The sequence below is a fragment of the Oryctolagus cuniculus genome, chromosome 13, assembly GCF_964237555.1.
Source record: "Oryctolagus cuniculus chromosome 13, mOryCun1.1, whole genome shotgun sequence".
NCBI classification, from domain to species: domain Eukaryota; kingdom Metazoa; phylum Chordata; class Mammalia; order Lagomorpha; family Leporidae; genus Oryctolagus; species Oryctolagus cuniculus.
This window is the reverse complement of record NC_091444.1, coordinates 77,555,716-77,581,423: the sequence shown is the minus strand read 5'-3', so window position 1 is coordinate 77,581,423 and position 25,708 is coordinate 77,555,716. Positions and strand designations below refer to the sequence as shown.

Below are 25,708 nucleotides of genomic sequence, written 5' to 3'. Positions count from 1 at the left end.
TTGAAGTTCACCATGTAAAAAAAAAAGGACATGGATTTACATTGCAAAAGGTGTGCACAGTGTATTAGTGACATTCTTTCATTGACAGCTGACATACATTCATTTAGAGTGAAATATTTTAAGCCAAAAAAATCTCCTTTTTAAAAAAGGGGGTTTAAATATTGTTGGCATTCTTATGGTTCGTTTAAATGCCCCTGGCTATTTCCAAAGGGGTTCCTCTCACTCTCTTTTTTTCTTTCTTTTTTTATTTACCTTTTCTCATTTGAGTCTCTTACCACCCATGTAAGTTATGCTTCCAACCTCATGGTTTGTAAGCTCGCCCAGAAATAAGACCACTGTTGAACTACACATAAGTATAAGTGAGTATTTTAATGCCACAATCTTTCCTGTTGCCTGTGGAGTCTCTGCTGAAGTGAATCAGGGTTGGAGCTCTCAGAAGAGACAGCAAAGCCACGTCATTGCCAGGACACTGTGGGTCTCTGTCCATGTGGAACAAGTTGATTTGGAACACTGGAATTTCATTCTATTCTGTTCTGGCGTGTTCTTTTTTTGTTTGTTTGTTTTCTTTCTTGTAAAGGCAATTAACTAGTCCCAGGAAGGATCCTTCAGTTATATAAAATTTTGTTTTATGAAATGTCATGGCTCCATCATATTTTTGTCTTGTTCTTCCAATTGGTATATACAGCTTTCAGGCTCTTGTATTTGGAAGGCTGGAAGGGCCCGGACTTTGAAATAGTGTCTTGGTTTCACTTTTTTTGTTGTTGTTTATTTGTTGATTTTTTTTTTTTTGACAGGCAGAGTGGACAGTGAGAGAGAGAGACAGAGAGAAAGGTCTTCCTTTTGCCCTTGGTTCACCCTCCAATGGCCGCCGCGGCCGGCGCAATGTGGCTGGCGCATCACGCTGATCCGATGGCAAGAGCCAGGTGCTTATCCTGGTCTCCCATGGGGTGCAGGCCCAAGGACTTGGGCCATCCTCCACTGCACTCCCGGGCCATAGCAGAGAGCTGGCCTGGAAGAGGGGCAACTGGGACAGAATCCAGCGCCCCGACCGGGACTAGAACCAGGTGTGCTGGCGCCGCAAGGTGGAGGATTAGGTTATTGAGCCATGGCGCCGGCCTGTTTCTTGATTTTTTTTAAACTAAAGCTATATAAAGCTTGTGGATTAAACAGAATAAATTTCTAAATTTGAAATTAAAAAAATGAAGTATGAAAAGATGGGATTAAGGCTTCAAAAAACAGAGGGGATTTCTAGTGATTAAATGTATTGTCTGCAGTGTAGCTATGAGACAATCTAACTCTGGGAAGGTAACCTGACATGGCCACAGGGGCCGGCTTTGTGGTGTAGCTGAGAAAGCTGCCCCTGGCCATGCCGCACCCCACGTGGGTGCCAGTTTGTATCCCAGATGCTCCACTTCCCATCAGCTCCCTGCTAATGGCCTGGGAAAAGCAGTGGATGGTGGCTCCAGTGCTTGGGCCCCTCATCCACGTGGGAGTCTTGCATGGAGCTCCTGGCTCCCGACTTCGGCCTGGCTCAACTCCGGCCATTGTGCCATCTAGAGAGAGTACCAGCCGATGGACGATCGATCTCTCTCCCTCTCTGTAACTCTGACTTTCAAAATAAATAAATATTTAGGGGCTGGCACTGTGGGTCACTTGGTTAATCCTCCACCTGCAGTGCCGGCATCCCATGTGGGTGCCGGATTCTAGTCCTGGTTGCTCCTCTTCTAGTCCAGCTCTCTGCTGTGGCCCAGGAGGGCAGTGGAGAATGGCCCGGGTGCTTGGGCCCCTGCACCCATGTGGGAGACCAGGCGGAAGTATCTGGCTCTTGGCTTTGGGTCGGCGCAGTGCTGGCTGTGGCGGCCATCTGGGGAACGAACCAACAGAGGGAAGACCTTTCTGTCTCTCTCTCTCACTGTCAATAAATCTCCTGCCAAATAAATAAATAAATTAAGCCTTAAAATAAAAGAATTGAAAACCCAAACACTGGTAGTCCCCAGGTCAGATATCAGTTGGCATCATCTTTCCACAATAAAACCCAGTAAGCACACTCCCTGCCTTACCATGACTTCATGGAATGATTCAGAACAAATCCCTCCAGCTCTGCAGGGCTGTCTGGCTGTCTGAGATGTCCATGCTGGGAAAAGACACCAGTGTGAGGCCTCTGCACTACTTAAGCCCCAAGTTGTGGGGAGAAGCTTAGGTAGTCACCAGTGAAGCTTTTTGTGATATTGTTGGTACTGGGGAACCTAAGGAGGACGCACCCACTAACAGACTCATTGAATTTATCTTGTGGAATCTGCCAGGACCATGGACACCTTCTCTGAAACAGTAACTCCACTCTCTGATGACTCATTATATTTATAGGTTGAGCTGTGAGTGGCCTTCTGGGCTCTAGGTCTTCCTACGTGATGTAAGGGCTCCTCTTCCAGAAACACCCATGCAACTTTCCCAGCCAAACACACTCCTCTGCCACTGCTTGTCCTGCAAAGGGCGGAACCACTCCTCACACAGATGCTCGGATGCTCACATTGCTCCTTTCCTCCACCGTGACCTTCATGCTGAAGGAAATTAATTCTGGAGTGACCAGCCCATGAGGAAGGCACACCCTGGACCCACGGGCCTCAGTGGCCCTCAGATGGAGTGTAAGTGGGTGCAGAGAGAACCTTGTAGCTCAGAAGGCCTGAGTGGAGGAGAGGGGACGGTACTGGTTTGTAACCCAGGCCCACTCGTGAGGACTTGGCTCTTGGCCTCCTGGCAGTTTTGCAAAAGCTCCTTGTGATGTGATTCTCACGACCTCCTCCAGGGCCCTGCACGTTTTTAGCATCTCCCTAGATTCCTCTTCCTGTCAGGAGTGTTTGGATCTCTTTTCCTTCAGTTCTTGCATCAGAGAAGCTAATTCCTCCACCAGCCTCGTGCTGCCCTCCTCACTTCTCTGTAAATATTTGCAAGGCTGGGAGTACATGAAGACCCTGTATCTACCCTGGTGTTCCCTAAGGTTGACAGAATGGCTGCATGTTTCATTTTAGCAGCACTGACCTTGTTGATAAGTTGCCATTCCTCCTTAGTGAAGCCAAGGTTTTTTCCTGTTATTTTTCTCAACATAAAGCCAACTTCTTCTTTTTTTTTTTTTTACTATTATTTTTGACAGGCAGAGTGGACAGTGAGAGAGAGAGACAGAGAGAAAGGTCTTCCTTTGCCGTCGGTTCACCCTCCAGTGGCCGCCGCGGCCGGCGCACTGTGCTGAAGCCAACTTCTAACAGACATAACAAGGCTGAGCAAAAATAAGACACCCACGAATAAACCAAAGACAAGCACTTCAGGGTCTTCCCCCGGAAGCTGTAGAAAATGAACTGTAGACTCAGGTTATTGGACAGTAGCTGCACAATCAGCTCCTTCAGCTTCTCAAAGTTCAGCCCATCACAGCCCCACCATGGGGCTCTCTGCTCAGTAACTGTGGATCCAGTAGCCACAACAAAGCCTGGGGACGTTCCAACATTTGTACAGAACCCAGCTGGCACCTGGCATTGTGCATTGGTCAGCTGTGTGGTTGGTAGTAGACTTGAGAAATTGAAGACGTTTGCCTCCATTGTTACATAATGATCTTCCTTATTTGCCTCCTTTCTTATGCTATTTTATCAAGATAAAATTTAAATATACTGAAATGTGCCCATGATGTTTATGATCTTAACACATTTCAAAGTTTTATACCTCTCTAGATCACCCAACACCCTCTCAATGTGAATTATATCTATTAATTCTATCTGCTACCCCTGTAAGTTCATCAGTAGCCTCTCACCCGCACAGTATGCTGCTCTGTTTTGATTTCTAGTAACATATATAATTTTCACCAGTTCCTGAACCTCAGAGAGTGGAACAGATTATAGTGTGTTCTTTGGTGTTTGACTTTTGTACAAAATAGTGCTTTTGATATATGTTCATGTTTTTTCTTTTCATAAGCTATTCACTCTGCTTATGTCTGAGCAATGTGACATTGTATGAATGTATCACAAACCATTGAAGAACATTTGTATTGGTTCCCATGTAGGCAGGTAAGAATAGTAGGTAATCAGCAACAGTTAGAAAGGGGGAACCGGTTCTGGTGTTCATCAGCACCGTAGGGTAACCAAAGCCTACAATAATGTATGACATATTTCAAACTAACTAGAAGAGTCCAGAAGCTTCCAGCACTAAAAATGACAAAACGGGAGGTAGAGATGCTGATTATTCTGATTTGATCATCGTACATTGAGCTGTAGTGCTGTACTTCATACACACGCATAAATATGTGTCAAACAATTACTTAAGGGCAGGTGTTTGGCACAGTCGTCAAGTTGCCACTTGGGACACACGCGTCCCCTATCGAGGTGCCTGGTTCAGTACTAGCTCCCCTGCTTCTGATCCAGTTTCCTGTTAATGCATACCATGGGAGACAGCAGATGACGGTTCAAGTACTTGGAAGCCTGTCACCTATGGGGAAGACCTGGATTGAGTGCTGGGCTCCTGGCTTCAGCCTGGCCCAGCCCTATGTGTTGTGGACATTTGGAGAGTGAACTAGTAGTTGGAAGATATCTCTCTGTTGGTTTGTCTGCCTTTCAAATACAATTAGAATAAATAAATAAAAATTTAAACTATTTAAAGAGAATAAAGGGGCTGGAGGTGTTGTGTCACAACAAATTAAACTGCTGCCTGTGACACTGGCAACTCATGTGACCTCCATTTTGAGTCCTAGTTGTTCCATGTCTGATCCAGTTCCCTGCTGATTTCACCTGGGAAAGCAGTGGTAGATGGTCCAAGTACTTGGGTCCCTGCCACCCACATAAGAGACCCAGATGGAGTTCCAGGCTCCTTGTTTGGGCCTGGCCTAGCCCTGGCCATGGAACCATTTGAGGCATGAACCAACAGATGCAAGATCACTGTCTTTCCCTCTTTCTGTAACTGTGCCTTTCAAATAAATAAAAATACATATTAAAGAAACAATAAAGATATTGTGGATATCCAAAAAAATACTAGGAGTAAGCAACAGTAATTTGAAATAAAACTATCATTTGTATTAGCATAAACAGCTGAAATAGTTAGAGACACTTTTGACAAAAGATCTCCAATGCTGATATGCTGAAAATTATAAACATTTCTGAGAGAAATTGCAAATTTACATAAATCAAGAGAGAGACTGTGCCTTTGGGTATTGAGAAGATTCAATATTAGTAAGATGTTGGTTTTCCCCTAAACTTTTTTTTTTAAACTTTTATTTAATGAATATAGATTTCCAAAGTACAGCTTATGGACTACATTGGCTCCCCCCCGCCCGCCGCGATGACTTCCCTCCCACCCGCAACCTTCCCCTTTCCCGCTCTCTCTCCCCTTCCATTCATATCAAGATTCATTTTCAATTTTCTATATATACAGAAGATCAGTTTAGTATACATTAAGTAAAGATTTCAACAGTTTGCACCCACATAGAAACACAAAGTGAAATATACTGTTTGAGTACTCGTTATAGCATTAAATCTCAATGTACAGCACATTAAGGACAGAGATCCTACATGAGGAGTAAGTGCACAGTGACTCCTGTTGTTGACTTTACAAATTGACACTCCTGTTTATGGCATCAGTAATCTCCCTATGCTCCAGTCATGAGTTGCCAAGGCTATGGAAGCCTTTTGAGTTCTCCGATTCTTATCTTATTTAGACGAGGTCATAGTCAAAGTGGAAGTTCTCTCCTCCCTTCAGAGAAAGGTACCTCCTTCTTTGAAGACCTGTTCTTTCCACTGGGATCTCACTCACAGAGATCTTTCATTTAGTTGTTGTTGTTGTTGTTGTTGTTTTTGCCAGAGTGTCTTGGCTTTCCATGCCTGAAATACTCTCATGGGCTTTTCAGCCAGATCCGAATGTCTTTAGGGCTGATTCTGAGGCCAGAGTGCTGTTTAGGACATCTGACATTCTATGAGTCTGCTGTGTATCTCACTTCCCATGTTGGATCGCTCTCCCCTTTATTTATTCTATAGGTTAGTATTAGCAGGCACTAGATTTGTTTATGTGATCCCTTTGACTCTTAGTCCTTTCATTATGATCGATTCTGAACTGAAATTGATCACTTGGTTTTCCCTTAAACTTAATGTAAATTTAATGCAATTCCAATAAAAATTTCAGTAGGCTTTTTCCTTTTTTTCAGAATTAATAAATTGATTCTAATATTCAGTAAAGGACATAGAAGGCTAAATTTATTTTTGTTTTTAAACTTTATTTTTGTTTTTAAGATTTATTTATTTATTTGAAAGGCAGAGTTACAGAGAGGCATAGGCAGAGAGAGAGAGAAAGGTGTTCATCCACTGGTTCACTCTCCAAATGGCCACAATGGCCACAGCTGCACTGATCTGAAGCCAGGAGCCAGGAGCTTCTTCTGGTTCTCTCATGCAGGTGCAGGGGGCCAAGCACTTGGGCCATCTTCCACTGCTTTCCCAGCCCATAGCAGAGAGCTGCATCAGAAGTGGAGCAGCCAGGACTCAAACCAGCATCCATATGGGATGCCAGCACTGCAGGTGGCAGCTTTACCTGCTATGCCACAGCGCTGACCCCAAGAAGACTAAACTGTGAAAGCAGTTAACAAAGTAAGAAGATTTACACTGACTTAGATACTTATCATGAAGCTACAGTAAGCAAACAGCAGGGTATTGGTGTCAAGAGACACAGACAAATAGATTTATGGCATAAGGATGCATCCAGACATAAATTCACACTGCTTGGTGGGTCTCAGGGTCCTATAGAAAAAGCTCATGGAGATCTACCAGTGCTAGAAGAGGGCCAAAGAAGTTCTCGCACTAACCTTGCCACTGCCCCTTGCTGAATATACACTGGAGAGGTTGCTGTCATGAAAGGAAGCTTCAAACCTGAGACCCTGACACACAAGATCTGCCTGGGACTGGGGCTGGACTAGAGCAATGGAAGCCACTCCCCCTCATTAGCCCCACAGCCCCAGGCAAGTGAACACATTTGTCTGTACCAAGAGAAGGATGAGGTGACTGAGAACGTGGGGAGATACTCTCTCGGTGGCTTGGGCACATAGAAAGAACAAAAGATGGGTGGAGCAGGAATCTTGAGAAAAACCCTCTGACACTGCAGCCCCCACTGTAAGTGCTGGGTAATACTGGAGGAATGTGGAGCCAGTTGTAGGCTGAAGCAACAGCAAAATCCAAACCCAAACACAACTCAATGGGAGACTGGAATGGCTCAGTATCCCACACCATTGCTGTAGCAGCAGTGTCCCCACCAGAATGGTAGCCAGTGGTGGCAGCAGCTGGACAAGCGCTTGACACAGGAAATGGACAGAACACTACCTCTCTGCCAGAGAAGAAGCTTCCGCAACTGGTGCTGGATTGAAGAACAGTCTGAAGTTGGAGATCCCCAACCCCATTAAAAGGATAATGCACACCCCTCACCTAAAAGAAAGGAAGCTGGTTTAGGATCGTTACATTTCAGAAGCAAGAGCAGAGGTCAAGGAATTCAAACAGAGTTATACTAGTGGGTTTGGGATTTTTTTTTTTTTTGTATGGGTGTAGTTATTGTTTCTTTTGTGAATCTCCCATCATGCCCTTTGGCTGCTGTTCCATTAGGATACTTGGTTGATTTTATAAGAATTCCTTTACATATTAAAAATATTGCAAATATTTTTTTGACATGATTCTTTTACTTCTTTCATTTCATGAGCTTGCATGGTCAATTTTTCCTTATAAGGTTTTTTTTAAAGATTTATTTATATTTTTATTTGAAAGGCAGAGTGACAGAGAAAGGGAGAGACAGAGAGAGATGTCCCATCCAGTGGTTCACTGCCCAAATGCCCACAACAGCTGGAACTGGGCTAGGTAGAAACCAGGAGCCCAGAACTCCAGCTGGGGTCATCTTCCATATGGGTGGCAAGGACCCAAGCAATTGGACCAGCCTCCACTGCCTTCCCTGGCACCTTAGTAAGAACAGAAGAAGCAGAGTAGATTGGACTTGTACCAGCACTGGATATGGGGTGTGGATGTCCCAAGCAGCAGCTCAACCCACTGTTTTTGAGCCACAATGCCTGCCCACCTTTATCATTTTGACTCATTGTGTCCAGGAATGCTTTACCCACCTCAAATTATTATTGACTGAGATATACTCTCCCATGTGCTCATCTCATTCAACAGTGGGTACATTGGGGACTGGAAACAACTCTTCATCTACTTCCTTCTCCCAAGCTTGCCATGGGAATTCCTATATGGGGGAGGGAGATTCCCAGTCTTCTGGTAGAGGAGAAACTTCTCAAGAAGAGACAGAGATCATCAATTTAGAATTAAGAAAGAATGTCCACGTCTGCTTTTCTATAACAAAATATCTGAGAGGGGCCGGAGCTGTGGTGTGGCAGGTGAAGCCACCACCTACAGTGCTGGTGTCCCATGTGGGCACCGGTTCGAGTCCCAGCTGCTCCACTTCCGATCCAGCTCTCTGCTATGGCCTGGGAAAGCAGTAGAGATGGCCCAAGTCCTTGGGCCTCTGCACCCGTGTGGGATACCTGGAAGCTCCTGGCTCCTGGTTTTGGATTGGCACAGCTCTGTCCATTGCAGCCAATTGGGGAGTGAACCAGCAGATGGAAGACCTCTCTCTCTCTCTCTGCCTCTCCTTCTCTCTCTGTATAACTCTTTCAAGTAAAATAAATAAATCTTTAAAAAATATCTTGAGGGTGGGTATTTTATAAAGAAAAGAAATTTATTTTGTTTCTCGGTTTTGGAGGGCCAAGAGCATGGCATTAGCACCAGCTTCTGGTGAGGGAGTCATGGCAGAGAGCATCATGTGGTCTGAGGATATGAGTAACAGAGAGAGGCTGAGAGAGGGAGAGAAAAGGAGGAGGAGGACAGGAAGAAGAGGGAGGGGAAGGGGAAGGACAACAGCCTGGAGAGATAAAGCAAGAAAGTGAGTCAAGAAACTTGAACCCCCTTGTAAGTACCTACTCTCATGGTATCCAGGCCAGTTCTGTAAGACCTAACCTACTCCTCTGAGACAGGCATTAACGCCTTCCAAGGATGGTGCCATCCCAATGACCTAATGACCTCCAGTGCGGTCCCGCAATCTCTCAATGCCATGCCACTGGAGACTAGACCCCTAGCACATGATCCTTTAGGAGACAAATTCTATTCAGATGGTAGCAAGGGGGTATGTGCAGATGGACAGCCAAGCCTTTGTACAAGAGCAGGTTCTCAGAAAAAAAATACTGTGTAATTAAGCACCACATCGTGTGGTAAAACCAAATTCAGGAGGGAGGGGAGTGACCAATGAACCTGTGAGGAGTCAGGGAGGGAAGGAGCCTGAGAGTGGAGCTGGCCCAGGACTGGAGTGAGTAGTGGCTGACAAGGACCGAGGGGAAAGAACCTGGAGCCACAGCACCCAGTGCATTAACAGACTGAGCCTGGGGGAATCACAAACTGAGGGAGAGCCACAGTGTTGGTGTTTGCTGCAGGGTGGCAGTGTGCAGAGGAGGAGAAGAAAAAGAGAAGAGAGGGAGGAGACTTGGCCTGTGTGTGGCCTCTGTCATTCCTCTATTTCCTGCCGTCTGGCAGTCTGATCTGTGCAGGAAGGGAAGGATGGGCTCCGCACCATTTGAGATCCTTGATTGCTGATACTCAGGCAGGCGGTAGACGAACCCTGGATTGTGACCCTCTGAGTTGTTCCCCAGCTTCCTATTCCCTGTGGCCATTGCTCACATAAAGCCTGAGTCATCTTGACTCTGGGCATCGCCCTTCAGTTTCTGAAGCGGCTAATCAATAATAGTAATGATGAGGAGGAAAATTCCTTCCATTTGAGCCACAGTTCACAAAGTGCAATCTGCAGTCAGTGAAGCCTTGAGACCTCAAGGCCGACTTGTGAATTACTGAGTTCGCTTCCTTCCTAAGGAAACTGGAATTCAGTGTGAGTGAGTGGCTTGCCCAGCCACTCAGCTTTGAATGCCACGCTCAGGACTCTGTACATAAACCTCCATGCGTTCCATTCACTTATTCCCTTACTCTTTTATTTAACAGAAGCCACTGATTGGTTTGTGGATGGACCAGATAAACTATCATGTCCCATGTGCATTGATTCTGAGTACTTGTGCAGCAACAATAAAGCTGTTCTATCTGTCTGTCTGAGGTCCCACTTCACTGTTTTGTTTGATGAGAAAGAAGGAGGAGGGCAGAGGTTTGCCTCATTCATGATTTTATTCTGACAGTCACCATGGTTGAGCTCACTTTTCCCCAGCAATAATAAGAGATCGGGGTGGACACTATTCTCTGCAAAAAGGCCATGTGCACATTCAAGTACCCACATACCACATTTACAAACACATATACACACACACACAAAGTGATTACATATGGATAGCCCCAACCCCAAATCAACTCCAACATCATTAGGTATAATTTCTAATCTTCCCTTCCCTTTCTATGGTTGAAAATTCTTCCTTCAACTGTAGGAAACTTGAACTTGATGGCTTCTGTAGATTATCAAGAAGAAAAGGAGAGATAACAACGACTTTAGACCTTTACCCTCAAACAACCTGGATGGACTTGGGAAGAAAGTCTACAGACTAAGAGCAGTCATTGCTTACTTAGTGTCTGGCCAAGGCTCACTTTCACTTGAAAACATTGTATCTCAACGTGTACTCAGCAAACACAGTTGCTGTAAATTTTTTCCTATTCAACATGGAAAGAGTATTGTTTCTTTAACTAAATATGCATGCAATCACAATAATACCTGACAGAAGGGCTGAGGAGCTGAGGAGCTGAGCTTGGTAGTACTTGCCCTGCATCTAAGATGGACATTTATTGAAATGCGTAAGCATTGATCGATTTATTTGAAAGGCAGCGTTACAGAGAAGCAGAGAGAGAGAGAGATTGGTCAGTCATCCACCAGCTGGTTCCCTCCCCAGATGACCGCAACAGCCAGAGCTGTGCCAATCCGAAGCCAGGAGCTTCTTCTGGGTCTCCCACGTGGGTGCAGGGGCCATTCTCCACCGCTTTCCCAGGCCAAGTTGCTGACAAATGTCTTGAATCTGAAAGCAGCACACAACTGTGAAGACTGAAAAAAGGTGACCCAGGAGAGAGGAGCAGATGCAGAGCATAAATTAAGATCTATTGGCAAAATTGAGCTTGAGGGCTAGATCATGAATAAAACTGTTTTGAAAGAGATTCAGGCAAAGTACTATTCAAAGATTGGGTGGAAAAGAGAAAGAAAGGAGAAAGAGAGAAGACTAAATGCTAGGTTTCTTTTCTAAGGGAACATTCAAATTACCTTTCTGATAGGAATTAGTAGTTTAAGAAAACTAGTAAGTTAAAAAAATTATTTTATGGGGCCGGCGCTGCAGCTCACTAGGCTAATCCTCTGCCTGCGGCACCGGCACCCTGGGTTCTAGTCCTGGTCCAGGCGCCAGATTCTGTCCCGGTTGCTCCTCTTCCAGGCCAGCTCTCTGCTGTGGCGCGGGAAGGCAGTGGAGGATGGCCCAGGTCCTTGGGCCCTGCACCCACATGGGAGACCAGGAGGAAGTACCTGGCTCATGGCTTCGGATCAGCGCGGTGCGCTGGCCGCAGCAGCCATTGGGGGTGAACCAACGGAAAACGAAGACCTTTCTCTCTGTCTCTCTCTCTCTCACTGTCCCCTCTGCCTGTCCAAAAAAAATTATTTTATGATCTCATTTCAAAGTAAATTAGTAGTCTATTGTATAGCATGGTGCCTAGAGTTAATAACAGTGTATTTGCGTATTTGATAATACCTAAGGGGCTGTTGCTGTGGTGTAGCGGGTAAATCTGCCGCCTGCAGATCCAGCATCCCATATGGGCCCAGTTCGAGTCCTGGCTGCTCCTTTTCTGATCCAGCCCTCTGCTATGGCCTGGGAAAGCAGTAGAAGATGGCTCAAGTCTTTGGGTCCCTGCACCTGCGTGGGAAACCCAGATGAAGCTCCTGGATCCTGGCTTCAACTTGGCCTAGGCCTAGCCATTACAGCCATCTGGAGAGTGAACCAATGGATGGAAGATCTTTCTACCTCTGTCTCTCCCTCTGTCTGTAACTCTACTCTGACTTTCAGATAAACAAATAAATCTTTACAAACAAAAACGAAAGTGAAACAACGCATTTTTCTCTCCCGAGACCAGGTAAATCAAGGTAAAACCTACAGTGAGCGACCCACTGAGCTGTTGTGGTTTAGGTGGGTTCAGGTGTGAGGCATGCCAAATGCCCCCCTCCAACCCTCTCCCCATCCACGGAGCTGAAAGAGAGCAAGTGAGGACATTTGAAATCAGAGGGGGAAATTTGACAGCTGACCTGTGGGTGGCTGGCCTGTTGGAAGGCTGCCAGGCACCTTTCAGGTTGTTCCAGCCAAGTCCTGAAGTCACGTGTGGCTCATGCCGATTCTGACCAGCGACCCAATGGGGGTCATGGTATAAGGCACGAGCGAAAACCCAGCAGTCAGGTGAATAAACGTCCCAGTGATTGTGGAGTTTGTCCTTGGGCATCCAGACCTAAGCCAGCAGCTGGGGAATGTTTGAATCCAGAGATTGCTCCAGGGAGGAGAAGTTGGGCCACAATGAGGCAGAGGTTCAGGCTTTCTGACCGAGAGGGGCCAAACAGAGGAAGCAGATGAGAAGGGAGAAAGGAAGCTGCTGGGGAGGCTCCATGGCCAGCCAACGCGGACTCCAGATGTTGCACAACCAAGAGAGGGTTCAGATGGCTGGAAATCAGGCACGGGGTAGTTTGGGTAAATCCAACAATCTGGTTTATGGGAAGTATGCAGAAGAAATCAGCAACCCCAACACACACAGCGGAGAGAGAGAGGACACTTCCCAGAACAGATGGAGATCCCCATTCCTGGGCTCTGGAATCTTCACCATGGCAGGCCGGGCAGTGAATGATCACTGGATTTCCCATGATGCGTCCCCTTCCAGGTCCCTGCACACCTTTTAATCTGGAAACGTAGCCAGCTCACCTCCTCCATTTGGGAGTCGTGTGTTCACGGGACTCTCAGGTCATTACAGGCTCAAATTTCCAGATGAGGATGGCCTGGTTTCTAGCACATTCCAGACTCAGCCAGGAAAGCTGAGAGCCAGGGTCTGCTGCCCAGCTGACACCAGCGTCATGCTCACTGGCCGCTACACCAGCAGTTTACCTGCAGATAATCCAGCTGCTAAACCAATGGTCTACTTGCAGCTACACTGAGTGTCTTAGACAGAGGTGCCCCAGGAATGAAACCCATGAAAATGCTCAGGTGGGACACCAGGACACTGGTTTAACCATTCAGTGTCATATCGGAGAAAATCTTGGGGTGAAAAGCTTGTTGAAATCTTTCAATTTCTAATTAGAAGGAGGAGTCGTTTTTAACCCAGTTTTATGGGTCAAAGAAAACTTCAGTTGTTCTGGCTCTGGCTACTTTGGACAACATTCTCCTGATAAAACTGATCTTACTTTTCACGCTGTGTGCATTCCATCCTGTCTCCAGTTGTCTGCAAGTGACTTGTGGGTTATGTTCTGGAGCATGACCAGATCCTACCCAATGGCCCTGCACATTTTTTGGCCTTTTTTTTTTATCTGAACAGCTGTAACTGGCTCAGAAAAAGGCAAGAACTCCTAATTCAAGGATCTTCTGCATTTCTCACATTTATTTGACAATAAACACCCACTGTTAGCATAATTTATTCCTGTGTTGCCCTAGGCCTAACCAAGGTTTCTGACCTCCTGTGGGAAGATAACCTAAAATCGACTCTAGCTTTTATTATTATTATTATGAAGTAGTTAGAATACTTAGAACCGTCTTAACATACAGATGGCTGAACCACAGCCCTTCCTCTTCAGTATGGTCCTTCCTTTCATTTGTAGCTGGTGGTCACCCAGCCTGGTCCAAATTAGCACCAACATCTATTCTGTCTGGTCAGTCTGAAAGGGACACTGGTAAACATTTTGATTTTTACTCCATAATGAATTCATGTATAAAAAAGGGTAATAAATACACAGGTACAAATCAGACGGAGAAGCAGAGTTTACAGGGAGGGCATTTGGTATGGTGGTTAAAACACTGCTTAGGGTGCCCGTACCCCATCTTAGAGTGCCTGGGTTTGGGTCCTGACTCCAGCTGCCTGCTAAGGTGCACACTGGGAGGCACCAGTGATGACTCAAGTAGTTGAGTCCGTGCCACCCATTTGGGTGCTCAGATTCAGTTCCAAGATTCTGGTGTTGGCCTTGCCCAGCGCCCACTGTTGTGGCTATTTGGAGAGTGAACAAGCAATGGAAATTCTATCTGTCTCTCTTCTTTTTGAGTAAATAAAATATGTAAATTGACAAAAATGAAAAGAAACAGGGCATTACAAAAACTCCCAAATGCATTTTCAATAGGCAAAGTGTTTGTACCATTGAAAAATTCAAAGGTAAAAAGGCCTCCATTTATCTTTCTTTCTCAGCTGCCTTGGCCCTATTGCTGAGTTTCTTGTGTATCCTTTCAGAGACTTTATGTACAGACCAAAAAAAAAAAAAAAAAAAAAAACCTTATGTATAGGTTTTATTTCTCCTTTATTCTCTGCTAGTAGCATACAGTACACGGCATTCTGCTTTTCTTTTAAGCTTAACTGTGTATTGGTGGTCTCTCCACTTCAATGCTCAAAGGGTTTTCTTAGTGTGTTTTGCAAAGCTAGGTGGTACATCATTGTGAGTTTGTACTGTAATCTGCTTGATGAGTCACCTCCTGACTACATACAAGGTTATTTACAGATACTGGATACGATAATGAATAACTTTGTACATACTCACTTCACAAATATGCCAGCGTATCTGTAAATTAGATTCTTATAAATAGACTTGCTAGTTTACAGGGTGTGTCACAACAATGTTTCACAAGTATGCAGATAAATCTGTATGACAGAGTCATAGAAGTAGAACTGTCAGGTCAGAAAGCAGGTGCATCTGTAATCTCTATAAAGAGATTGAAGATATGGCCTCAGTAGGGTTGTGCAAGCCATATGAACATAATAGATTACCAGCATAGTATATGACTGAACTTTTAGCTCTTTTGACAGCTGATAAGTGATATCTCATATAGTTTTTATTTTACATTTCCTTCATTTTTTAAAATATATTTTTTTGAAAGGCAGAGTTCCAGAGAGACTGAGGGAGAAAAACCTTCCATCTGCTAATTCACTCCCCAAATGGCCACAATGCCCAGAGCTGGGACAGGCTGAAGCCAGAAGACAGGAGCTTCTTCCAGGTCTTCCACATGGGTACAGGTGCCTAAGCACTTGGACCATCTTCTGGTGCTTTCCCAGGCAGATTGGCAGGGAGCTGGATTAGCAGTGGAGCACCTGGGACTTGACCCAGCATCCATATGGGATGTCAGCTCCACAGCTTTACCCACTACAACTCAGCACTGGCCCCCACATTTCTTTGATTATGAATGAGGTTGAACAGATTTTTATATATTTATAAGGGCTGCTATCTGCTGTGAATGTCCTGTTTATATCTTTTTATGCTTTCCTATGGGATTAGTGGACTTTATACTGATTTTTAAGAGCTCTTAACATATGAGAAGAATTAGCCTTATGGAAGTACACTATGAGATGTAATTTTTTTTTGTCATTTGGTCATTTGTCTTTAACTTAGGTTGGATTTTGATATGCAGAAAGGTTTTCATTTTTATGTGGGCTGTATCACTCTTGGTCTCCTGTACACTGTTCTAGATCTGTGCTGATTGACTATGCAATTGGTTTTACCTACAAAGGCAATGATTTGTTTAAAGGCTATCTAGAGCATAAATGAGCACTTTTTCTAGAAAGGACTGGGCAATGAATAAATATTTCATTTTAGACTTTAAAATCAGTTCACCACATCTGCTCTGCCACTGCAGTGTGAAAGCTGGCATCAACACGACTTAAATGAATGAATGAGGCCGTGTGCCAGTAAAACTTGATTTACAAAAATAGGTTAGCAGGCAGGGTTGGCCCATGGGCCATTGTTTGCATAGAGGCCACTAGGAGTCCTTTCCTGGCCGGTGCAGCCACTGTGTTTGGCCTCTTCTGTGGTCTCCCCACATGAACAGAAAAATGCTTTCAGCTCAGTTCTTTCGTCTGAGTCCCACCCTTCCCACCTGCTATGGCACCAGCGGCTTGCTCAGCAGAGATTATTTTTGGCGGTTTTCCAATCTGGAACCAAATATCCAGGTTCTCGGGCAGCTATAGGCAGCCCATGGATTTTTATGTTTTTCAACTGATGTGGTTAAGCCAAGTGGTGGCCTCTGGCCAGCATCTCAGCTGGTGAATGACTCGGCATTTATACATGTTTTCCAGGCACCAAAAACTCACTGCACAGGAATCTCCCTCCAACACAACCTACTGGTAGCCCCTTCCATACCCGGGGTGGTGCTTGGCCTCAAATACCAATTCCTGCTCATCTCATCTACATGTGAGAAGACCTAACATGTGTTGCATCAATGAGAAAAATAGTAAAAATCATAGCAGTTATTTGTAGTGGCTAAAGAAAAACTGCTTTTTAACATCAGCTACAATGGAGTTTTCTGGCATCAGATAGAACCTCATCTTAAACAAGCATGGGCCAACAACCTTGGTTTGAAATGTTGGTTGCCACCTCTCCTTTTAAGAACTAAGGGAAATGCTCGTGCCATAAGCTGGGAAGGAGGGTTGGCGATAGTAACCAGCCAGGAGGGTGGCTGTGGGTTGTGTAGGGGGGACGGATAGTGAGTAGCACAGGGGAAACCCAGACCAGAGTGGCCAGGAGGAAGAGAGCTGGAGAGGTAGATGGGGCCAAATCAGGCAGACTCTCCGAGACTTCTTAAGGATGTCAGTCTTTATCCTACAAATACGAGCAGGGGAAAGCCAGGGAAAGTGATGGTATCAAATATGCATGACAGGTCATGCTGGCTGCCTGGTGCACATGGATTGAAGTCTCCCGGGAGACTGGTCTGGAAGCTCTTCTTGCTCAGCAGGAGGGCCCGGAGGCTTAGTGCAGAGTGGAGAGAGCTGGATGCCTGGGGCGACCCTGAGGATTTGGGGATGGATGGGGACTGGAGGGTGACAGGGAGGGGACGTCACTGGTGACTCTCTTGTCTGTAGCTATGCAGGGTGGCTCCTGGAAGGTCTCTAGACAGTGAGATACCCTTCCAGAACATCTCCTACATGCTTGGATCCTGGGGTTTATCCGGAGGGGCCCCTTGGATAAGCCTTGACCTTGGCTATACTATTATTGACTGTTGGCTGTACCTGGAGATCTGCTCTTGGCAAGCTGAAATCTTTTTATCTGTTCCTTCTCATCTGCACTTCTATAGGTGTCACATGCCCCACGCCCACATCTGTTGAACATGCAGCCATCCGGGTCAAGAGTTACAACTTGAGCTCCAGGGAGCGGTATGTTTGTAACTCAGGTTTCAAGCGTAAAGCCGGGACATCCAGCCTGACGGAGTGTGTGTTTAACAAAACCACAAACATTGCCTACTGGACAACTCCCAATCTCAAGTGCATCAGTAAGTATCCAGTTCCTACACTTGTCCTTCTTCACCCCGCCAAGGCCACACAAAGAGCAGAGGTGCAGTATGGGGCCAGATGAGTCCATCTCAGGGCCAACACACTTCTCTGTGTTGAAGTCGGAGGCTAAACACCAATGGGACACTGAAAAACACCTTCTTCAGTTGTAGACACATGGGAGTTTGGTTCACACAATTCTGGGTTCACAATTGGCTCTGCCATTTCGTACCTGTGAGGTCTCAGGGAAGGCCCTTAATCTCTTGGAGCTCTGGATGGTCTTCTAGGAAATGAACCCCATGTTCACACTGCAGGTTGTATGAGGATTCAGTGGAATTCGGTGGTACATATGAACTGACACTACTGTGAATGCTTGCTTTGAGATTTATGGAGGAAGGATTTGGGTTACAGAAAGGATACGTGCTTACAAGCACACTTGCTTTCCAGGGAGTCCCCCCCCCCCCCCAAGGAAGGAGACTGCAGGGAAACTATTGCTGTTTTTCCCATTACTGCTCAGTCCCAAGGACTGGAACAGACCTGTGCAGCAATGTTTCCCTTAGCTTAGTCACTGTGTATGGTATCTGACAGTTCTCAAGTTTTCCCCTAAAACAGTCTACAACTGGACAGACATGCTAAAAGAAGCCAAATGCTGTTGAGGTGGAAGCCACTAGGTGCTATTTCCATGAATACTAAGCTCCACTTCTACTCCTCCCTTCCCGCCTCTAGAAAAGTAAAGATTGACCCATGCCCTGACTTAATGAGTCTTGGCTCTGTCTAGCAGTGAGCTAGATGCTTTCTCAAATTTGTATAACATTGGCGAGCATTCTGAACTCCTGTATGGGGCAGGGGCTGGGAGGGGACTGTCCCATAGCGAACTCACTCTGCTGGAGGATTCCTCAAAGAGCCACACTTTCTCATGGGATGTGTAGTGGTAGATAGCCCTTCTCCCCCATCCTTCTCTTCAGAACAGAAGTCACAGGGAAGGGAAGCAGGAAGCCCTTCCACTCATATCAAGGAATCATCCAGCTGAGGAATCAAGCTCCCTGTGGCACTGGGTAGAACTGAATAGAGGAGCCAGGTGAGGCTGGGAATGGCCGGTAACTGTGGGAACCCCGAGCGGATCTCTGACTCTGTCCTGTCCTGGGACCCACTGGAACCTGTAATTCAAGGACAAAAATAAGGGCCTTTCCACTGTAAGGAAAGTTACATTTCCGTAAAGCTCTGTGTCATTTGGGTGAATGAATCTATTAAGGAGTGGAGCTGTAGGCTCTGAACCAGGCAGATGCGAAGGGAAGAAGACACCTTGTAGTCCAGTTAGGTTTCACCTAGTTCAGAGCTTCCTCCATTTTTTTTTTTTTTTACCACCAACTCCCTTCAATCATTGTTTTTCCCAGCCTCTTGTGCTTTGAATGATTTTTTTTTTTTATTTGACAGGTAGAGTTATAGACAGTGAGAGAGAGACAAAGAGAAAGGTCTTCCTTCCGTTGGTTCACTCCCCAATGGCTGCTACGGCCGGAGCTGTGCCAATCCGAAGCCAGGAGCCAGGTGCTTCTTCCTGGTCTCCCATGCGGGTGCAGGGGCCCAAGCACTTGGGCCATCCTCCACTGCCCTCCTGGGCCACAGCAGAGAGCTGGACTGGAAGAGGAGCAACTGGGACTAGAACCCGGCATCCATATAGTTTGCCAGTACTGCAGGCAGAGGATTAACCAAGTGAGCCCCGGCGCAGGCCCCAATTTTCTTCTTTCTTTTCTACTTTTTTTTAAAATGTATTTATTTATTTGAAAGTCAGTTACATAGAGAGTGGAAGATACACACACACACACACACACACACACAGAGAGAAAGAGAGAGATGGATTGTCCCTCTGCTTGTTCACTCCCCAAATGGGTGCAATAGCTGAGGCTGAGCGAGACCAAAGCTAGGAGCCAGGAGCTTTTTCTGGGTCTCCTATATGGGTGCAGGGGTCCAAGCACTTGGGCCATCTTCCACTGCTTTCTTAGGTGCCTCAGCAGGGAGCTACATCAGAAGTGGAGCAGTAGGGACTTGCACTGGCGCCCATATGGGATATCGCCATCACAGGTAGTGGCTTTACCTGCTATGCCCTGGCCCCTGATTTTTCATTCTAAACAAACAGAATCTATTGAGTAATTGTTTACTGTCCCATGAAAATCCAATATTGTAAAACTGAGTTAATATCATTAATACTGTTCCAGCCAAAAATAAATTTGATGCCTTAGTTGTGCATTTTTTTTTTTTTTTTTTTGGAAATGCTACAAATAAAGTTTGCTGGGGTTGGTGTTGTGGCATACTGGGTTAAAGCTGCTACCTGTAATGCTGACCTGCCATATGGGTGTCAGTTCAAGTCCCGGCTGTTCTACTTCTGAGCCAGCTCCCTGCTAATGTGCCTGTGGAGGCAGTGGAAGATGGCCAATGGGTCCCTCCACCCACATGGGAGACTCAGAGACAGCTCCTGGCTTCAGGCTTTGATCTGGCCCAGCTCTGGCCATTGTGGCCATTTGGGGAGTGAACCAGCACATGGAAGACCTCTCTCTGTTTTCCTCTCCCTTTCTGTGTATAACTCTGCCTTTCAAACAAATAAAATAAATCTTAAAAAAATAAAGTTTGCTATCTGTCTTTGCATTTGGATTGGAAAACACTGCTGTTTATTTCCTGAACTTTGAATCCAACTTAGGAAGTTAGATATCTCCATTGTATATTTAGGTTTTTAAAATGTATATCCAGTTCTGAAGCCACCCCCAAGTTCCACCCTCAGGATCGTAAATGCCATGTGGTTATCCTCTCTCCAGGAGACCCCTCCCTGACTCACCAAAGGCCAGTGCCACCCTCCACTGTAGTGACGGCAAGGGTGACCCCACAGCCAGAGAGCCCCTCCCCTTCTGGAAAAGGTAGGAACACAGGAAACTTTTTAAAGATTCCCATTCCCTACTACCACCCAGCTCCCCACCCTCGAATCCTGAACATTCATGGACCACTGCTGCTGTTCTGCTGCCAACTTGGGTAACAGAACAGACTCTTTGTTGAGGACAGGAGTCAGAATTTATAGTGGCTCTAATTTTCTTTTTAAAATCAGAGTTGCTTGATGTCTAGATTTCATATGTGCACAATGAATAGTGGTTTAAAACTCACTGTTAATGTAACAAATTATGCTTAGTTGTAGACACTTATCCTTATCACGAACTGGAAACAGCCTGAGATGTGATCTCATTTGTACCACGTTAGCCTGCCACAGTTTTATGGGTGCTGGCAGAAAACATAATACTCCTGGAGAAGAGACAGTGTGGCTCATTTATATGTGGCATAGCAAGCAGCAGGATCATTAGCATGTTTGCATCAATTTCTTTGTTTCTCACAGAAGCAATGTGGATGGGCCTGAATAGATGCCCAGATGTCCAGTGGGTTACACTCTGGGAGGAGAAACCTGGGCTCAGGGAACCCGAATGTTTTATAATTGGGAGCAAACAGAGTCACTTTTGATTTGCCCAATAAATCAGATAATCACCAAGTCACCACTCCTAGCCTTGCATCTGTGTCCCAATCACTTGGTCAGATGTCCTTTGCTGAGACCAAACTGTGCAGCTGGAAGCTCGGCTGTGAGAGAGCAACATTTGATACAGACTGATGTGAGCGCATGCTTGGATGTGAATGCTCGGTCTGGGGGGACTCTAGATGCGGGGGACCCTGGAGTGCTGACAGCTAGAGTAAGGTGAGGGGCATGTGAGGCCGTAACGAAGGGTTAATTGTAGGGGACCTCTCACCACGTAGGTGGCTGGGAGAGGATGGGGACACAGGCTTCAATCACGTGTCAAGAGCATTGTGATGCTTGGCCTCACCAGGTGCTTTGCTCTAAGGCTGTATTTTCTAAGTTCTGTATCTGTCAGGAGACCCAGTTGCCATGGAGACAAGATAGGAAACAGCTATGCCACACCTTACTTAACAGTGTAGGGGCAGCCATCCGCCAAGAAGGGGCAAGGCAGTCTCCCTCCCTGAGACTGAAGCTAAATCAGGATATATCCCTCAAATACACACCACTGAGTTCAGACAAGCCAAATCTCAGGCTTCCCCATATTTCAAAAAGTGTTTGCCAACATGTAATAAAGAAAACCAGAATCTTAGCTTTTTGGCAAACACAGCCCCCTTGTGTGTGTGTGTGTGTGTGTGTGTGTGTATTTAAGATTTATTTATTTAACAGAGAGGGCAAGGCAGAGAGAGAGACAGAGACAGAGAGAGAGAGAGAGTGCTAAGAGATCTTTCATCTGCTGGCTCACTCCCCAAATGGCCACAAGGGACAGGGCTGGGCCAGGCCAAAGCCAGGAGCCAGGAGCTGCATCTGGGTCTCCCACATGGGTGCAGCAGCCCAAGCACTTGGGCCACCTTCTTCTGTTTCCCCAGGCATGTTAGCAGGGAGCTGGATCGGAAGTGGAGCATCTGGGACCTGGAACAGGTGCCCATGTGGGATGCAGATGGCGGCTTTACACGCTTACATGCTACGTCACAACGCCAGCCTCCCTTGTGTTTTTGAGCTACGTCTTTGAGCATGTGAATGTCTCCTCTAGGCAGCAAGCTTGAATATGCAGCTCTTTAGGGTTTTTCCTATATATGCACCATGATAAGTAACTGATAAGCCCCATCGCCATGGATGTGTCACCACTGAAGGGGGGCATCATGCTGGGGCAGGGCTGGGGGGTGGGCTCCCTGGAGTGTGTCCTGAGACTCCCCATCTGCTGGAACTCAGAGGACTCCAGTCTAAATATCTGTGTTCTCACCATCTTGAAATCTCCTGCAGGCCCAGCCACATTCTCTCCAGAATCAGACACCACAGTGGCCACAGGGACAGCTATTGTACCAGGCTCCCAGCTGATGCCATCCACGTCACCTTCCACAGGAACCACAGGGGTAGGCAGTCATGAGTCCTCCCAAGCCCCATCTCAGACAACAACAAAGACCTTGGAACCCACGCCCTCCACCTCCCACGAGACAACAGGTTAGCACTAGCTTTGCATGGCGACAGGCCGGTTCCCCACATCCTGCTTCTGAGATTTGGGTAGGGATCTTGCACCGTTCAGTCCAGAGTCAGCACTGACCTAGCGGCCTTGCTGCCTTCTGCACCTGCCACAGCCCCCTTTGCCTGGTTTCTGTTCCCCGTGGTGCGCACTTTCTGCCTGGCTTAGTCCAGCTGGGAAAACTGGAAAAGAAAAATCCACCTCCGCAGTGCGATGAGGCCAACCTTATTAAGCTGCCCAGCAGAGCCCATGGCACAGCTCTGAACACCCATCTGAACTGTACCCCCATGGCAGGGTGATGGACACATTCTGCCATCTGGAGCCATTGTCTGTGGGGTAGAGACGCTCTTGGGATTCTGGGCCTGCTTTAGGTCTTGCCCAGTTCGGAAGCATGTCCCAGCACCTCAGTGAGTTTCCTGCGTGTTCTTGGCTGAAATGATTTTGGTGATGCTACTGGTGGGTCTCCCAAGGTTCTAAGATGGGAGCCAAGATATCCCAAATTTCTTGGGCTCTGTGAGAAACTAGTACCTTAAGGACTGCAGCCCAGACTTAGCTGTTCTCTCTCCTCTGCAGATGCTCATCCGTACAGTTCCAGAGACGTCACTGGTAAGTACTCTCCTTTGTCTGGCGTGCTTACGATGGGGTGACCACAGAGCCAGCAGGCTGAACAGTCCTGCTCTGGGCCTGCCGCCCGGCATGACCTCCACCCTCAGAAGTGCCTCCATCAGAACAACTACGTTCTGTGATATCTCGGTAATGGACAGCTTCGTCTGTCATGACATCTTATGTCCATACTGCTCGCTGCTACCTGTCATGCTAGTGACGTTGAAACCAGACAGCTGCTGTACCACAGAAAGGGCCTCGTGGTTCACTTCTGCTCAGCAATGCAGGACTCTTGTCCAGGAAACTGCCCGTGCCCACTGTTGCCATTTTTCTGCCAGCAGCTGCATTCATCTCCCACAGGACAGGGGCACCGTAAGCTTTACAGAGGGAGCTCCACTTTTCTCAGAATAAAGCACTTCCTCCTACAGAAGACACGTGCAACGTTAAGGCTAGGAGAAAAAGAAAGGAACAGACAAGTGACTATGAGGAGGAAATGGGAAGTGTTTGTAAGAATAGGAAAAGAAGAAGGGAGGAGAAGAAAGTGCAGAGAAGACAACAGGAGAAAGAAGGCGAATGGAGTGGCCGGTGCTGCCCCCCCCCCCCCAAGCTATTTCACTTCTAGTCCAGCTCTCTGTTAATGCGCCTGGGAATGTGGCAGAAGATGGCTCAAGTACTTGGGCCCCTGCCACCCACGTGGGTAGACAGAGACCCAGATGGAATTGCAGGCTCCTGTCTTTGGCCTGGCTCGGAACCAGCTGTTGCAGTCATTTGGGGAGTGAACCAGTGGATGGAAAATTTTTCTCTTTCGGCCGGGGCCGCAGTTCACTAGGCTAATCCTCCGCCTTGCGGCGCCGGCACACCGGGTTCTAGTCCTGGTCGGGGCGCCGGATTCTGTACCGGTTGCCCCTCTTCCAGGCCAGCTCGCTACTGTGGCCAGGGAGTGCAGTGGAGGATGGCCCAAGTGCTTGGGCCCTGCACCCCATGGGAGACCAGGAGAAGTACCTGGCTCCTGCCATTGGATCAGCGCGGTGCGCTGACCGCAGCGCACCGGCCGAGGCGGCCATTGGAGGGTGAACCAACGACAAAGGAAGACCTTTCTCTCTGTCTCTCTCTCTCACTGTCCACTCTGCCTGTAAAAAAAAAATTTTTTTCTTTCTATGTATGTCTCTCCCTCTCTTTTTCTGTAATTCTGCTTTTCAAATAAAGAAATAAATCTTTAACAATGAAGACTTCAAAAGCAATTAAAGATAAAATATATATATTTATAAAGTTACAAAGATAGTAAAAAAAATTCTCAGTTGTGACTAAAAATTATCTTGTAGAAAGGAAGCAACGCCTGTTCCCAGATTTTAGGGCATGCTTCCAGAGAGGCAGTCTGGAAACAAGCACTCAGGGGTTAAATGACGCTGGACCCTTGTTTTACTTTTACTGTTCTGTACTTCACTTTCACTTAATGAGGTATCCTGGAGATCCTTCCACATCAGTGCATAAAATCCCCTTCTTTCTTTTTCACTGCCACAGAATATGGATTTGCCATGCTTGTTTAGCTTGCCTCCTCTTTGGATATGTCATTGTTTACATTTGTTGGTTATATTACAAATAATGACTGGAAAATCCCCATGTGCCAGTCTTATCTGTAGGATATCCTACACGTAAAATTCTGGGGCCAGGGGCCAATGTTGTGGTGTAGTGGGTTAAGCTACCACTTGCGATGCTGGCATTTGATATTGGAATGCTGGTTCGAGTCTCAGCTGCTCCACTTCTGATCCCTGCTAATGCACCTGGCAAAGCAGCAGAGGATGGCTCAAGTGCTTGGGCCCCTGGCAAACACATCCAAGACCAGGATGGAGTGAGTTCCTGGCTCCTGACTTTAACCTGGATGGGTCCCAGCTGTTATGGACATGGGGACTGAACCAGTGGACAGAAGATCTCTATTTCTCCTTCTCTCTGTTGCTCTACCTTTTAAATAAATGCATAAACCTTTTAAAAAATGTCCATTTTTGGCTACATAGATTTTTCAAACAGTATTTGATTATGGGTTACAATCTATAATCTGCTTTTCCAGTTGATGACTTTCACTGGATTAAAATATCAAAATCTCTTCCAGGGCAGGTGTTTAGTTTAACAGTTGAAATGTCCCTGTCCTATACAGGAGTACCTGGGTTTGATACTTGGCTTCAGCTCCTGATTCCAGCTTCCTGCTAGTGCTGACCCTCGGGGTCTGCATCAGTGACGGCTCAAGTAATGGGGTTCCTGCCACCTGGACTGAGTTCCCAGCTCTCAGTTTCAGCCTGGCTCAGCCCTGGCTGTTGCAGGCATTTGTGGAGTAAACCAGCAAATGGGAGCTTATTTCTCTGTCTGTCTCCTTTTCTCTGCTTCTCAAATAAATTTAAAAAAAATGTTATCTCCCAAATTCTGAAATGTAATAAACATTAACTGAACAACTACAATGGGCAAAGATAGTTGCATGCAAGGAATTGTGAAAATACAGAGGACTAAAGAAAAAAACAAACCAAAATATTTCATGTGTGAGATTTTTTTCCTTCAGACTGCTGAAATAAAAAGATATGGGCTGGTGTCATG

General features: G+C 46.4%; 2 protein-coding genes across 2 annotated transcripts in view; one reads left to right on the top strand and one right to left on the bottom strand.

Moving 5' to 3' along the window:
* Positions 1-25,708, bottom strand: part of LOC100359008 (F-box DNA helicase 1) — an 87,978-nt gene that overhangs the window by 2,703 nt on the left and 59,567 nt on the right. The window contains exon 21 of the transcript XR_011381591.1: positions 18,382-18,658. The gene's annotated coding sequence lies outside the window, so the exon portion shown is untranslated. The remainder of the gene's footprint in view (positions 1-18,381; positions 18,659-25,708) is intronic.
* Positions 1-25,708, top strand: part of LOC127487864 (interleukin-15 receptor subunit alpha) — a 41,361-nt gene that overhangs the window by 9,427 nt on the left and 6,226 nt on the right. Inside the window, exons 4-7 of the mRNA XM_051834760.2 lie at positions 17,309-17,503; positions 20,309-20,407; positions 22,306-22,503; positions 23,096-23,128. Coding sequence (XP_051690720.2) covers positions 17,309-17,503; positions 20,309-20,407; positions 22,306-22,503; positions 23,096-23,128 — 525 coding nt within the window. The remainder of the gene's footprint in view (positions 1-17,308; positions 17,504-20,308; positions 20,408-22,305; positions 22,504-23,095; positions 23,129-25,708) is intronic.